The 17,552-nt window shown below is 37.2% G+C and overlaps 1 protein-coding gene across 1 annotated transcript in view; it reads left to right on the top strand.

Moving 5' to 3' along the window:
• Positions 1-17,552, top strand: part of MYOM1 (myomesin 1) — a 147,019-nt gene that overhangs the window by 41,652 nt on the left and 87,815 nt on the right. The window contains exons 3-5 of the mRNA XM_061131273.1: positions 7,264-7,401; positions 10,550-10,781; positions 11,580-11,737. Coding sequence (XP_060987256.1) covers positions 7,264-7,401; positions 10,550-10,781; positions 11,580-11,737 — 528 coding nt within the window. The remainder of the gene's footprint in view (positions 1-7,263; positions 7,402-10,549; positions 10,782-11,579; positions 11,738-17,552) is intronic.

Here is a 17,552-nt window from a genome sequence, read left to right as displayed (position 1 = left end):
AAATATAATGTCTTTGGCTTTGATATTGGATAGTACTGGCCTTATAGAAAAAGTTGGGAAGTGTTTCCTTCTCTTCTGTTTTTTATTTTATTTTATTTTGTTTTTTAAAAAATATGGAAATGATTGGTTTGTTTCTTCCTTAAATAGTTCATGTAATTTGTCAATGAAACCATGTAGGCCTGGGCTATCCATTGTGCATGGATTTAAAATATATATATATTTATTTATTTGGCTGCATTGGGTCTTAGTTGTGGCACATGGGCTCTCTAGTATGTGGGATTAGTTGCTCCACAGCATGTGGGATCTTAGTTCCCTGACCAGGGGTGGAATCTGGGCCCCCTGCATTGAAAGGAGGATTCTTAACCCCTGGACCAGCAGGGAAGTCCTTGTGCATAGATAAATTACTAATTTAATTTCCTTATTTGTTATTGAGCTGTTATGATTTTTAATTTCTTCTTGAGTTAGTTTTGGTCATTTAAATCTATATGGGAATTTTTCCATTTCATTTAAGTCATCTAATTTTTTTTGGCATAAATGCATTTATCATGTTTCCTTATGATATATGAGAGATTTGCTTTAGCATTTCTTGTAAGGCAGGTCTGCTAGCAATGAATTCTCTATCTTTGTCAATGTCTTTACTTTGTTTTCAGTTTTGAGTAGTGGTTTTGCTGGATATAAAATTCTTGATTTAGTTTTCCCCCCAGCACTTAAATATGTCATACAAATGTCTTCTGGGATGTATAGTTTCTGATGTGAAATCAGTCATTAATACCTTGTTCCCTTATATGTGATGAATCATTTTACTCTTGCTACTTTCTAGTTTTCTCTCTGGCTTTGGCTTTCAACAGTTTGACTATGATATGTCGATATGTCTACATGTGTATCTCTTTGGGAGTATCATACTTGGGTTTGTTGAGCATCTTGGATTCACAGAGTACTATTTTTACACAAATTTGGGGAATTTTAAGCCATTATTTCTTCAAATATCTTTTCCTGCCCCTTCTCTCTTTCTCCTCTTTCTGGTACTACCATTACTCATATTGTGGTATATTTGATGTTGTCTGACAACATATTTTTTCTTCATCCTTTTTCTGTTTTTTTAGATTAGTTTCTATCTTCAGCTTACTTGATTATTTTATTCTTTTATGTAAAATCTTTTGGGTCCCTTTAATAACTTTTTCATTTAAGTTATTGTACTTTTAAACTCCAGAATATCCATTTGACCTTATTTTACAATTCCTATCTTTTTGTTGACATTCTTTCTTTTTGAGTCATTATTATAATACTTCCCTTTAATTATTTAAACATGGTTTCCTTAATTAGCCTTTGAATATAGTTCCTTTATTTTGAACATATTTCTAATTACTGTTTTGAAGTCTTTGTCTGCTAAATCCAATATCAGGGTGCACTTGGAGACAATTTTTATTTATTGCTTTTTTTCTTCTAGCATGCATCACACTTTCCTATTTCTTGTCATGTCTCATAATTTTTTTGTTGTTGAAAATAGGGCATAATAGATAACATATTGTAATAATTCTGGATTCTGAATTTTTCCCAAATGTTTTGCTGCTGTGTTTTGTTAAATTACTTGCCTAAACACATTTATAGACTCTGTTTACCCAACACTGTTACTGCTGATGTCTTTGTTTAGTGTTTTAAAAAATTATTGTTCTTATTTTTAAGCCTGAATTCATAGGGATCACTTGGTGTTTGCATAGATTAATGACCAATCAATGAATGGTCAGACATCTGTGCTCTCAAACATCTCAAGACAGTAAAGCTTCCATCCTCTGGCAATAGATCTGTGTGTCTGGGTGTGTGTGTTGGGGAGCATATTTGAAGTCCAGGTCAGTTTAAAATGTGTATGCCCTGGATTTGTTTGTCTCTAGACTCCCTTGTCTCTTCTCTGCACACACAGGCTCACACACAGTCAGCCAATCATATGTGGATGACCTGAGTCCTTCCAGTTTTTTCCATTCAAGCACATGGAGAGAGCTTATGAAGGCCCCCTTGGTGGTCTTATTTTTCAAATCTTCCTATTATATCTCTGACTGATGTGCCCATCTGCTGCTTGTTCCAACCATGACTGTATCCGAAGACTGACTGAGCGGCTGACTTCCCTTGTTTGTTTGCATCTTAGGTGGCTAGTGTTACTTACAGTGTTGCTGGTTGTAGAGGTTTATCATAATCTGCTCCAAATCAGCCCCTCTGACAGTGAATATTAAAAGTTTCTCACCTTTTCCCACCTTAGTAGAAGTACTTTATAGATTGAGCTGGGGGTGGGGGTGGGAAAGAACTAGGTAAGCATGTCACACAGACTCCTACTATTCAGACTTGAAGTTCAGTATCTTTTCATGAACAGCCAGCCACCTGTCGGTGTAGTGTGTGCCTGTGCTTGATTTTCAGAGGCCTGAATGGGTTGGTTTTGACAATTGTATCCAGTTTTATCACGGTTTTTTTAGAGAGAGGACCTGCTGAACTACTCACTCCACCATACTGGAAGTCCGACCTCTGCATTGGTCTTTCTTACTAGCTCCTCAGCTGATTCTCATGTGAAGTCAGGGTTGAGAATCACAGAGATAGGGTATGGCTACAGGAGGTTGAATCTTGATTTCACGTCATTCGATAAACCCTTATTGAACACTATCAGGCACTGGACACAGTGCTGAGGATATAAATGTAACTTTTAGGCCATCTCTCTCCTTGAATAGTCACAGGAGTGGGACAGATAGAGAAGGAAATCAGTAATGTAATATAATCATGAGCACATGTGGGTGGGTGGTGCTGGGTTTGGGAATAGTGTCAGCAAAAGACAAAGCCTACAGCCCATCATTTTTTTCTAGAACATGCTGATAAGTTGTCATAATTTTTTCAGAAAGTAATATAGCCATTAAGTAGATCCATACTTAACATAAGCAGGCATAGTTACTCATCCTGAGGAACTAGGACAATTTTTCACAATTACGTGATGATTATAAACATGACTTTAAAGAACTAGCTTTTGACTTCATGTAAAGTTTAATGAGCTTCTTAATGCTTTATTTCTAATTGGACTGTGATGATTTCATAACCTCTATGTTCTGTGCTATGCTTACTCACTCAGTTGCATTTGACTTTTTGTGAGATGTGAATAAATTTAGGAATAACTAATCAAAATCAGAGTCATTATGGGCAGTGTGACATGTTGTCGTGGTTTCCGAAGTGGGGAGTCCATGAAGGCAAGCCAAGGAAATGTAGGAAGATATATTAGCACTTCTGTAGTTAAAAAAATTAAACTTGGCCCTGAACATTTTTTTATTGGTTGAAATTTCACAAAGTGAGAATATTTATTCAGCAGTATATGTAAAAAATTTATAAATAGACAGACATATATAGGTGACATGATCAAATATGTTTGGATCGAGAAGACTCAGACACGAAGTTGAAGGCCACTGGTATAGAGGAAAGAGCACTAACCTACATGGGTGCTGGTCCTAGTTCACCTACCAACTTGCTGGGTAAACCTGGGCAAGTTACAAAGACACGCTAGGTCTTCATCTATGAAGCAAGGAGGGTGGTGGAAATGTCCCTGAGATCTCTTCCAGTTCAGTGATTCTATAGTAGTTTTGTTCTTGTTTTTCCTGTCAAGAATAATTATGAATTTGTACGAGTAGAAGGTTATGCTGTTGTTCAGTATTTGAACTAGATGAAGTGCAAGTTTATTTCTGAGTCCCTGGAACATTTCTAGAGAGAGCTTTCTCCTGGGCTATATCCCTTCTCTGGGGTGCTGCTGGTCATAGATGTGATGTCAAACAAATCGTGATATATCCTTAAATTCTACTAACTTTAGGCATATTAACAGAGCACATACCACAATTAGTAGTGGAGTACAGGTAGATGTACCTAGACACAGTTACAGATGCGTGGGTACACGTGTACACACAAATCAATCCTTACCTATAGTTTCAAAGCTTACCTTAGTTTCAGGGACTTCCCAGGTGGCTCAGTGGTAAAGAATGTACCTGCCAATGCAGGAGACATGGGTTTGATCTCTGGGTCATGAAGATCCCCTGCATAAGGAAATGACAACCTACTCCAGTATTCTTGCCTGGGAAGTCCCGTGGACAGAGGAGCCTGGAGGGCTACAGTTCATAGGGTCTCAGAGTCAGACACGACTTAGCAACTAAACACAGTAGCTTATTTTCACTGCTTTCATAAAATGGAATTCAGAAAGAATCAAGATTTAAGACATAAAGAACATTAAATATAGTTTTAATAGTTAAAAGACCACATTGATCCATACATATCAAACTTAAAGTGTCTACTCAGAAACTGGCTTTTGAGACAGGATTATTTTCAAAATTTAGATGCAACTAAAAGCCCAAGAGGTTAGCAAGCGTTTATTTAGCTCTTTGATGTAATTTCAAAGAAATTCAAATTTAAAAAAGAAATTTAAATTTTACATTTTCTATTGAACTCCTTTAAAAACATTATTTGACTTTAAAATTTGATAGAGTAAGATGTTAGGTTTCCGTGTTCTTGGGTCATAACAAAAGAAGCAATTGATGGCGTTTCTTCACATAATTAGTTAAACAATTATTGCATAGTCAGTTTCTTAAAACTTCATCTGATTGAGTTTTGTTAGTTTTGATAAATGACTTAACATTACCAAATAGTCTGTTAGCACAGTATTTTAACATTTAATCCTCAATACACTCTTTTTGTTAGCTTGAAGAAACTTTAGAGAGCATAGCAAATGTTTGATATCTTCTAAGTACTTTGGATTTTCTAAATAATACTAGATAATATATAAAATCACAGTGCTTTTATGAAGTCTTTTGTTCCAAATGAAATATGACATAAAAACTAATGATAGTCCCATAAATCTTTACTATAAAGTTTTACTATTAAAAACTGTCTGCTGTGATTTACCTGTGAGAATAGAATAATCACATTCTGGCACATTGTATGCAACAAATGCTTTGTTTGAAAGATTTATCTTAAAGGGAAAAAATGACTGAAAAAAAAGGAACAACAATACAAGAAAAAGAATGACAAATCATGACTTTTATTTTTTAATTGAAGGTTAATTGATTTACAGAATTTTGTTGTTTTCTGTCAAACATCAGCATGAATCAACCGTAGTTATACATATGTCCCCTTTTAATATAAGCAAACATTGAAAATATGCTCATGAGGATATGAGTGTAGACAGTAGAATGAAAGTAAATAGTAAAAAGAGCAAAAACAGAGAAATGAGAAAAATTAGAAAAAGCAAATGTTCTATAAATAGAAAAAAAGCTCAAACTCCATAATTAATTTTATTTTGTACAGTAATGGAATTAAAGGAGTGATGGAAAATACCATTTTAAACTTAGACCTGTATTAGCACAGCCTGTACTTTGTAACTCACTAAGGGTTTAGAATGCAATCATTTTGCTGTTGCTTGGAACAGCCACCCAGGAACAAATTTCACTAAGCCTTCCAACTGGTAACCAATCCACAAGCTTGAATTCAAGGTTCTAACCTTTAGTATTAATGCTGATCATAGAATAAGAGCTGCATATTCACCCTGGGGGAGGGGCGGTTAGTGGGGGAGGAAGAGGTTTGTCATTTCCATGCTACCCCTCCACTCCAGGAATTAAAGCCTGTAGCCCACCCTACACTCCCAGGCCCAGAACCACTGTACTCCCAGGGCTTCCTAGAAGCCCAAGAGTTCTGTGTTGCTTGCTTAGCAGAGGATAAGTTTATTTGCATTATTGTGTATCCATTTTGTACTATGTCTATGCACTGTCTTCTTTTGACCTAAGTAATCCCTGCTTTTCCTAATGTTTTTTAAAGATTGAGAAACAATCAAGGTTTGGACTCTTTGGAAGGTTTTTCTGTTTTAACCGGGCAGCTTGGTTTTTCCATGCCACACAATTCACGTGATTCATTTTCTTTTCAAATTTTCTTGACAGTAGGGACCTTTTAAAAAATATATATTTATTTTATTTTTAATTGGAGGGTAATTGCTTTACAAAATTGTGATGGTTTCTGCCATGCATCAACATGAGTCGGCCATTGGCATATATCCCCTCGCTCTTGAACCTCCCTCCTACCTCCTTCCCCACCCCAACCCTCCAGGTTGTCACAGAGCACTAGCCTTGGGTTCTCTGCATCATACAGCAAACTCCCCTGGCTATCTATTTTACATATGGTAATGTATATATTTCAATGCTATTCTCTCAAATCATCCCACCTTCTCCTTTCCCCACTGTCCAAAATTCTGTCCTTTATGTCTGCGTGTCCTTTGCTATCCTGCGCATAGGATCACCCCTACCATCTTTCTAGATTCCATGTATTAGAGATCTTTTTAATATTAATTTTCAGTTTCAGAATCAATTCAAGTCTATATAAAAATTACAAGGGTCATACAGAGTTTCTGTACGATTTCTTATTGTGACTTTCTATCATTACAATGGAGACTTTTAACCTGAGTCCATGGATTGACTTCAGAGATCCATGAACTGAAATTTATGCCAAATTCTGCTTTTGAATGAAAATGCATTTCATTTCATCCAAGAACTATATAAAGATTGTACTTTTAATGTCACCAATCCTTTTCTCTAGGTGCAATCTCAGCTGTCTTGTTTTCCACTCTAACACATTTTTTGCTTTATTAGAACAATAGCTGCCTCCAAGCACCACTTGCACCAGTGTGCATGGGTGGATTTTTGTGTGTGCTACAGCATTATCAAAAGGTTCTTTATCAAATCTGTAATTTTCCGAGTCACTTGATGCTGTGTGTTCATCTAAAATATATTAATTCTGTTGTTTAATGAGCTCAATGTTCTTTCAAACAGAATCTGCTACATTATACAAAAACCTCAAGTTCAACCTCAAGGCCCTGAATTGACTGGGCTCTCAATACAGAAAACTTGCTTTATCTTTGTTTATCAATCCTCTGAAAGCATTTGCATGTACAATGTATCCAAACCATTCATGTAGGCTGCCTACATTTCCAACATAAATTTAACAGCAAAGGGTATTTGAAAACATTACCAAAGCACAGCTGCTTTCCCCTGAAACTTTAATGAGAAAAGGCCATGAAATTACTACAGACCTATTTTTCTTATGTCTGGATAGAGTGCATTATGTGAGGTCATTTTCGCTCTATTTTAGTTCTAAAGATAGAAGATAATTATGACATTAGCCATCTAGGAGTCTATGCAACACTCCTAAATTTAAAACTTCTAAACATTTTTTAAATTATTGACTAACATTAGGGTGTTTTTTTGTCAGACTTACAGATTCCAGCCTGATGTTAGATTATTCATCCAAGTTGAGCCCCCAAACAAAGAGAGCCAAGAAGAGCCTTCTCTCTGGAGAGGAGAAAGAAAATCTGCCAAGTGACTACATGGTGCCTATTTTCTCAGGACGGTATGTATGGATTCTCTCCCTGGATCTGATTTTTAGAAAGTGGAGAGGGACTTCCCTGGTGGAACTATTTAAAATTAATACTTCACGCTCCCAATGCAGAGGGCAGGGGTTTGATCCCTGGTTAAGGGACTAAATCTCACATGCCACAACTACGAGTTTGCATGCCACAGTGAAGATCAGGGATCCTGCATACTGCAACTAAGACCCAGTGCAGACAAGTTAATGAATTAATTAATTATTCTAAAAAAGAAGTGGGGAATAAATGTTTTCAGGTAGTAATAGTAATATCAGCTATGATTTATTGAGCATTTACTTTGTACTGGTTGAGAAAGGTCTGAGGAACCTTGGAACTGTGCACAGTGGGAGATGTGATCATTGTAAAAATGTTTGCCATCACATAGGATGGCTATGTGACCACAGAGATTGATTAGAGACTTATTTCTAATTATGTAACTAGTTGAAACTAGAAGCAAAGTATTGGATGCTAGTGATTGGATACTATATACAGGTGCTATAGTTAGGACACAAAGAAAGGTTAAAACTATAAAGTATTGGGTAAACTAAAAGAAAAAAATCAAATGATATATTTAGGTAGATTGGTTGCCAGTGTGGTTTTAATTATTATTCATTAGGAAGAAAAAAATCCTTAGAAATATAGACTAACTAAAAGCATTGCACCATAGCTTGAATGCCTGGCTTATATTTGTTAAATACAAAATAGATTACTATTTATTTTGAGATAAAATTCAAACAAAATAATCACTAAATCACAAGTCTGTGTAATGCCAAATTTCTGTTTATAATATAAACATTTTTGAATGATAATATATACAAAGAAATCTTGAAAGGAGACTTGTCTAAGACACCAAATTAAAGTTTAACAGAAACTTTCTGAGCCTTCCCTGTTTTTTTCCTTTGAATGGAGATTATTCACAAAGTTAATGTGATGTTCAAAACGAGGTTGCCCTCTCCGGGCAAAAACTATCCAGAAAATCAGTAGGAAATAACTTGGCTGTGATTTTTGGTGACCTACTTCTTTGGTTTCCCTGCATTTTCTCTTCCCATTGCTTTTTGATGGTTCCTTTCCCAATTGCTTCAGAGGCTGATGTCATAATTGCTGCAAACCTACTTAGGAAAGGGATAAACAATATTCTATTTTTAGCTTTTTATTTTATATCTTTGATTTTTTATATCTGATTTTTTAAACTGAACTTTAGAGACAAACAGGCTTATATTGTGAAGTATGCTTGCCCAGACTCAGCTTCTTCACAGTTGGTTTAATAGCACTCATATTCCTTTCAGGAGATGACTAGGTTGGAGGAGAAAAATATTTAATTTTGTGCTTTAAAAAAAAATCATTTAAAAGTCATGTCAGCTTAGCATTAACCTATATGGCATGACTCTCCACCTGTGTGGGCACAAAATGAAGTTTCTCACTCTCTCCAGCTTCTTCCTGCCCTTTCCCCACCAAACCATTTTGTCCCCTCCAGACCAGTCTCAAAAATTTATTTACAGAATAAGCTATGATAAATGAAATTTTTAATAAAAAATTTATATTCTAGGTTTTATTTCCAGTTTTTCTTCATTTTTTATATGGAGCCATCTCCTATATCCTATTACTATGAAGATAACACTTCTTAATGATGTTCACAATATTAACATCTAAGAGGACAGGAAAGTAATGAATATTTGTTGAGTACCTGTTGTTTGCTGGAAATCATTGTAAGTGCATTATATATAAACCATCCTTCTAAGTCCTCCATTCAGCCCTGGAGAGGTATTAGTATGTCAATTTTTTGCACAAGGAAATCAAGACACTTGTAATGGTTAAGCTAAGAGTCCCCCTAGGGCTGGCAAATGCAAATATAGTACATTTTTGGAGAATACGATTTCTTCTGGATGGCACTTAAAAATTCCACTTCTTACAGTCTAGGTAGGGCTTCCCAGGTGACCCTAGTGGTAAAGATCCCGGCTATCAATGCAGGAGACATAAAAGACATGGGTTTGATCCCTGGTTGGGAAGATCTCCTGAAGGAGGGCACAGCAACCCACTCCAATATTCTTGCCTGGACAGAAGAGCCTGGTTGGCTATAGCCCATAGGGTCGCAGAGAGTCAAAGACGACTGAAGTGACTTAGCACACATGCATAGTCTAAGTAGAGCTAACTTTATGTCAGCAACAGGTTTTAAATTGAGACAGAGGATTGGAAAGGTTTTAAATTTATTTAAAACTTTCAGGAGTGTGTTTTTGATGTTAGCATCATATTCTTGCTCTTATACCCAAATTATAGCAGGGTTATCACTGACATACACATATGCACTTACTTAAAGGCAAATGTCCCTGCTGTTCTGGGTCAAAAATATATTTTAAGTGTACTTGAGTTTTCCTAATTGCAGTTGCCACCCCTCCCCCACCCCCAACCCCTGTGTCCTGTGGCATGTGGGACCTTCCCAGAACAGGGGTCAAACCCATGTTCCCTGCATTGGCAGGCTGATTCTTATCCACTGTACCACCAGGGAAGTCCCTCATAACTTTTATTATTTTGGAAAGGAAACCTGCTAGGCATAAGGATCACACATACATTTATAGCTTATTTATGTGTGCAGCAGCTCTGGGCAATGCATTCCATCATCTGAGTTATAGAATCCAGATCAAGCACACTAGTCATAAATCAGGAACCCAGTCACACAACTGTCTGTCATTTTACAATGCTGTCTTTTCTAGACGGAGGTTATAAATTAATATTTTATTACAGACTAAACTGTGTTTAAACACACTAAGGAAACCAAAGAAATGATGTTGCGCAAGTTATCTTACTTCTCTGTGCCTTGTTACCATATGTCTAAAGTAGAAAGGATACAGTTTACTTCAAAGGGTTGTTGTGGGGGAAAATGAGATAATTTATGCAAAAAGCACTTGGCAGAGCACCCTGGCCATAATAGGTATTACTATTGTCAATATCATTTGTTAAGGTGACGATCACATCCATGTGTAAGGAGTTAGCTCATATGGGCCAGTATGTTGTATGTCAGGTTTTCCTTGGGCACAGTGTACAACATCTGAGGTCTGGTGCTTTGAACTTGGCAAAATTGGGCAATCTTATCACTGACATCCACAATAGTCATATTTTGCTGTTATTTTATTTTAGCCAAGTGCATGTCAGTGGAATTACAGATACAGAAGAGCAAAGAATTAAAGAAGCTGCTGCTTACATAGCCCAGAGGAATCTCCTTGCTAGTGAGGAAGGTGTAACAGCCAGCAAGCGGTCCTCAGTATCTAAGCAGTCCATGTCCACGCTTCACCAGGAAGAGGCCCTTGAGAAGAAGTCAAGAAAAGTTGCCATTCGAGAGAAGGCGGAACACCTGTCACTGAAAAAAACGGTAAGAAAAGACAATTTAACATAACTTAGAAAAGTGTAAATGCCACCACGACGTATAAAATGGGTTTCCCTGGTGGATCAAATGGTCAAGAATCTGCCTGCAATGCAGGAGACCTGGGTTCAATCCTTGGGTTGGGAAGATCCCCTGGAGGAGGGCATGGCAACCCACTCCAGTATTCTTGCCTGGAGAATCCTGTGGACAGAGAAGCTAGTAAGGACCTACTGTAGAGCACAGGGAACCCTATGTAATACTCTGTAATGATCTACGTGGGAATAGAATCCAAGAGTGTTTTCATGTATCTGTATAACTGATTCACTTTGCTCTGCGGCAGCAACTAATACAGCATTGTAAATCGACTCTACTGCCATAAAAATTCATCTTAAAAAAGTAGAAATGCATGTAACATGTGCATGTGTGTAATATAGATTAATTAGTTTCAAATGAAGAAATGTGTGGTCTTGTGGAGAAACAACTAAGAAAGAAGGGGAAAAGACATCGAAATGTACAGTTCAAAGAAAGACAGACTTTATAGTTTTAAATTCTGTGAAATTTTAGGTTCTACAGAAATTAAAGTTCTTGAGAACCTTAAAAATCCACCTTTGGAAAGTACAATATGTAGCTCAGGCTTAGAATGTTAAAAATTAAGTGATATGTCTATTTTTTTAAAGGGATGAGGGGAATTCATTTGCTCCAAATACCAGAGTAAGACTCCAAATGAAAAAATTATCATTTTGATTGGTACATTTCATTTTTGTAGCACATGTTACTTTGATTTCATGTCTTGATAATTTTTTTCAGTTAGAAGAAACCGAGGCATTTCATAAAAAGTTGAATGAAGATAATCTTCTCCATGCTCCTGAATTTGTCATTAAACCTCGTTCCCATACTGTTTGGGAGAAAGAAAATGTAAAATTACACTGCTCTATAGCTGGCTGGCCAGAACCTCGTGTCACATGGTACGCTATCTTTTTGAAAGCTTCTCATAGAATTGATTACCCAAAGTTAATTTTAAATCTTGTGAACACATGTGGATTTATGAACATGCAAGAGTCAGTGAAAGCATCTGTAAGTTCAAGTAAATTTTTTTAAACAGTGAAGAAAGAATACATGCATGGAAGGAAGAATGATTTTGCATCATTATAATTTATTATGATACTTTATAATATTCTTATACAGATGGGCCTTTATCTTACATAAAGTGTTAAAATTTAGTCAGCATATTTATTTGGTAACATTTTGTAATGAAAAGCAATGCCACCTTTTAGAGAAATAAAGCCCAGAGGGCTTCATCTCTAGTCTTCATATGAGCTGAGGTCCTAGTTTCTAAAGCCAAACAAAGAAGGGGATGGGACGGGGAGCTGTTTCTAATATGAGGTCTGAAGAAACTTTCATTCCATAAAGAAGAAGTTCCCCTTTTTTCCGTCCATTATATATCCTATTGCAATTGTCAGTGACTTGGTAACCCCTAAAATCAGAACTCATATGGCATGAATGTCTGCCATGGAGAGTGGGAATCTGAAGAGGATTATAAGCCAGTTTTAAAAAGTGTTTTCTGTCTTATTCTACAATGTGGGTATTTTGCATGCTGCTTTCTTACCCTTGGGAGTGTGGTAAATGCCCTGTGTCGCAGTATAAACACTGCAGAGAATGGTACTGTTGCCCACAGGGCGCCAGCTTCTTCTCCCTTTTCTGTCATTTCTAATGTTGTTTGGACACCTGGCTTACATAACGAGACTGACAAGATAAACCCTTACCTAAGGTTGTTCTTAAGGAGCAAGTCGTGAGTTTTGTTTTTTTTTTAATTCACCTATAATATCAACCTGCCTGTGATCAAATTGGATTTACATACAGTTTTTCTTGTACATAAACTTTTCCAAACTTTTCCCAGGGTTCTTGAGTTTGAAAGTGAGAGAATGAAAAACAAAGCCAGTTCTGTATTACCAAGACAAATAATTTATAGTAAACAAAGATGAGAAGTGTGAGAATATATTTAAATGAAAATGAAGGTTTAAAAAAAATCAATTTCCAAGCTTTAAAAGTATGAGTATACTATAGTAAGCTGGGCTTCCCTGGTGGCTCAGTTGGTAAAGAATCCACCTGCAATGCGGGAGACCTGGGTTCAATCCCTGTGTTGGGAAGATCGCTTGGAGAAGGAAATGGCAACCCACTCCAGTATCCTGGACTAAGTCCATGAGGTTGGAAAGAGCTGGACACGACTGACAAACATAGTAAGCTAGGAATCCACTCATCTGTACCCCCTGCCTTTTTCTCTGCCTATTGGGTTGTGTAGATTGGCCTATAAAAGGGACATTTCCTCTTAAAAACTGATTACTTTCTACCTCAGAAAAAATTCAAACTTCCCTGTAGAAATTCATAAAGAGGGACTTCCCCAGCAGTCCAGTGATTAAGACTCTGCCTTCCAATACAGGGAATGTGGGTTTGATCCCTGGTTGAGGAGCTAAGATCCCAGAAGTTGTGTGGTGTGGCAAAAAAAAAAAAAAAAAGAAATACATAAAGAATAACAAATTTTTAGCACTGAGAAATATTGCTTGATGAGTAAAAAATTCCTCATGTTTCATGAATTAAAATATACTACCGGTAAATGAATAATTGGAGTCTTTAAGTAGATATATTTATTACACAGTGTCCTATCTCTGTTTTCCTGATTTTTAAACATCAGAGTTAAAGATGATTTTCGAAAGAATACAAAGTGATCTCTAGGAGATAAATATTAATTTCTTAAGCATTTACTTATTCTGTGAAATACACAGTAACTAGAATACAAACATGCCATGTACCACTGATGGTGTCACTAAGCCAGAGTCATGAGGTTCCACAAAGTCAGAGCTCAAATTCCATTGGAGGTTAAACTCCTCACATGGTGTTCTGGGGCTGAAAAAGGAGTGATTTAAAAACAAACAAAAAGACATAAACTCCACTGAAAAAATATGAGATGACTAAACTTGGCAACTCTGAAAATTCCAGTCAAATTTAAAAATAGAAATACTGTCAGTTTTTAGTTATCCTCACTGGGAGTATGATTGACCCCTCAAATCTTTCATGTTTAGCTTTGAAATATTTATTTCCTTAACATGTGAATTTTATGGCATCAGGGCTCGTTTTAATAAAAAACAAAGGCACAGAGACAAGATTTGTCTCAGGAAGGACTGGAAGGCTGTTCGTTGACTGGGACAAGTCTTCTCTAGTTCCTGCGCCTGCTTCGATGCTTGGAGAACACAAATCCATTCTGTTCAGAAACTCTTCCAGGAGGGACAAATCAGAGCAGTTCACACAAAGCCCTGTTGCCTTGCAAGTCAAGTGGGAAGTAAATATGAAAACAAAAGAACCAGTGGACCACTGAGAAAATAGTTTACCTTCCTTTAGCGTGCAAGGTTTGCCCCTAGATAAAGCTGAAATTTGGACAATCAGCTAGCAGATAGCTAAGAACTGGTTCTGGCAATAGCTAAGGTCGGATTAAGGTTTTGTGGGGCAGGAGGGTTATACAATTTGAAGAGCATCCTTTGTAAAAAAAGATTATAAAGTTAGTCACATGCATTAAGCACAGAGCCTTATGGGGACCTGTGATGATGAGAGACCCTGCAACTTCAGCTTTACTAGTTTCAAGGTAAATCCACTTCTGGGAGTAAATTTCATGTGGGATTAATATATTAATACCTTCCTGGGTGTGCTGCTTTTTAAAAAATAATCATTCAATGAAGCTCTAATTTACTTTGCAAGGTGCTGGTCCAGATTACACAGTCTTCAGTGAGCATCCTCCCCCTCAACGAGCAGGGAACCCACAACTCAAGCGAGAACCAAGATGTTGGTAATTTATTTGCTGGCCTTGATATCTCTTTTGTACCGAGCTGCAGCCTCCTGGGCCTGACTCTGAGTACAAGGATGAGAAAAACCATTGAGAATGACCTTCCTGAATAGAACAAGGTCAAATACAGAAACAAGTTTCCAATGCTGCTGCGGGCAGTTGTGCTGTCTCCACTTGAGCCTTTAGGTCCTAAGCCACATCTTTCAAAGTCATATGGGCACAGGGTCTGACTCCCTAAGACTCCTTTCCAAGGAACGTTCAGTTCCAGGTTTCCACTGGCACCCTCAGGCCATGGAAATCCCTGAGGTTGAACAAATGATATCAACATGCTGCAGCTGCTCTTCAGCCAGCCCCTGCATAGTGACTAAATCTGGATGGAGTCTAGAGGGTACCTGGAGAGCGCTTACTGACAGGTGGGCCCATCACTCATCACCATCACTCATCACGGCCAGGTGCAGAGATGCTGAGCAGCACTGCCCTATTCCAGTTCACCTTCAGAGCAGAAGGAAGCCTGTGGGCCTTGGGTTCAGGAGGAAAGTTAGTTGCAGAAGACACAGTAGTGAAGCTGGCCATCCAGGAAGAGGGCTAGCCAACAGAGAAGGAGAAATATATATGTGGTGAAAAACCAATTGTTTAATTTAATAGGTTATATTTATATAATAACTTGTTTAATAGGCAGTATATTGTTGTAAAGGGGGGAGGAAAAGCATTTATGTTTGTATTTTTATTACCTGCATAAAGAAGCTGGAAGGACATATGAGAACCTAAGGAGACCAGTTAGCTGTGGGGAGGAGCTGGGCAGAAGGCAGATAGGTGTGAGAAAAGAGAATGTTCCCTGGGCATCCCTATATTTCTGATTCTTGGATCATATGCTCACATTGCCTGGTCAGATTGTAAGAAGCTATATGAAATAGGGGAGAAAAGTTCTCTTTAAAAGAAAGAGAATTAAATTAGTTGTACCCCCTCTTTTTTTAGAGAGCCAGATTTAATTGCATTTTGAGCCCAAAGTCTAGATTGATTTTTGTCAGTGGAAATTGGAATTATATAATCTGCAGGGAGGCTCACGCCAACTCCTGGAACAATATGTTGTTATTATCACGTAAAACTCATGTGTTCACACACTCAGTGTCCTTGTTTTCAGATTTATATGTGGATCCTGGGCTACAGTCCATGGGGTTGCAAAGAGTCGAACCAGAACAACTTAGCACCTGGGTTAGATCCTCACGCAAGACACTTAAAATACATATTTGAAATTCTTTGCATTATCCCTGAAGTCATTGCCACTTCAGGGATAGTGTGAAGATAAATAGACACTTAAACTTGTCAGTGAACATGATCATAGTTCAAAACCTAGGGATAAGATAGTATGAGAAATGTATTTTAGGAAGAGTCTGGAGATTTGGAAAAGTCTTATTTTATTTTTTCAAATTATGAGAATTCATAAATTCCATGGTAGAATTAATGCATTGAATTTTTTACAAGATTAGAGTTATTCACAGTGTATTTAAATTTAGCAATTACTGACATATTATTGTAGGAAAGCAACCTGCATTTAAAATATTAAAAATTCTTTATAATTACTTTTGAAGTATAAGGATTGGGATTTTATTTTAGATTTTTCTTATTTACATCCAAATTCTATGCTTAAGAAGAGTTAGCTCTCAGCTAATTGGTTTTTAAAGTGAGTAATGGCTGTTTGTTCAAAACAATAGGGTTGCATTCTAACCACACTTTTGGGGGAAGGGGATTCAACATGACAGAGATAATTTTGGCAGCATTATTTGCTGACAAAGAAAAGTTAGAGTGAAGTCCTTTTGTTTGACCACACTTTATACTGCCAAAGAGCTTTCACTGTAATCCCTTGTTATCAAATTCAGCCTAGTATCCAGACAGACATTTGTTTGGGGAAAATAAGTGTGTATTTTACATAGATAAATGAAGAGTATTAGTCTAGAAATAATGTGTAACAGAAGTTCATTAACTAGTTGTTCATACAATTTTAGATGAAAATGATGAGGAAAAGGGTGTACATATAAATACTCACAAGAATTTCAGAAACCTGATAAATAGTCCCAGGGTGTAGATTACTCTCTAAAATTAGCCGATGAGTGGCCAGTTTGGAATTTCACTCTCCAGAAATAACGAGCTGTGAAGTGTACACAAAGCAGGCCTCAAATTCTCCTTTTCTCCTCTGATTTGATACGGAAAACAGTCAATCACAAGTGGTTCTGAACCCGAGTGCCTTGCAAGGAGAATTCCTTGAAGAACAGATTTGAATAGCTTTCTCATTTAATCCTTGTCTGCTGCTTTAAAACAGGTGCTTCTTACACTGACATATAGAGTCCCAGTGGAGAGAAAATGTGTGTGTGTGTGTGAGAGAGAGAGAGAGAGAGAGAGAGAGAGAGAGAGAGAGAGAGAGAGAGAATCTATTTCAAGCGGTCACATTAGAAAACTGGGGGAAAGGCATTGAGATACTAAGTCACACAGGACTAGAGTAGCAGTCCCCAGACTCTGGGATCTAGTGCCTGACGATCTGAGGTGGTGCTGATGTAAAAATAATAGGAATAAAGTGCACAATAAATGTAATGTGCTTGAATCATCCTGAAACCATCCCCCGCCCCCTGGTCTGTGGAAAAATTTCCTTCCATGAAACTGGTCCCAGGTGCTGAAAAGGTTGAGGACTGCTGGACCGAAGGACAAGGAAGGTGAAGCAAGCCTAAGAGCTGCAAATGCTATTTTAATTCAAACTTTATGGAAACATGAACATCATTTTTGGTCAGAAGCCAAATCAAGCGTCACTCAGTTGTTTGGTCAAGTAGCACCGGTCACACACATTTGGTGTCTTTTATATCTTCTTATGTTGGGAAGAAATACTGAAAATACCCCAGCACAAAGTATACTGAGCAAAAAGAAGCTTCTGAGTCAGGTGTGAAATGACCGAAACCGAT

This window comes from Dama dama, chromosome 27, assembly GCF_033118175.1.
Source record: "Dama dama isolate Ldn47 chromosome 27, ASM3311817v1, whole genome shotgun sequence".
Classification (NCBI taxonomy): domain Eukaryota; kingdom Metazoa; phylum Chordata; class Mammalia; order Artiodactyla; family Cervidae; genus Dama; species Dama dama.
The sequence above is the reverse complement of the archived record's forward strand: the minus strand, read 5'-3'. Positions and strand labels throughout refer to the sequence as shown.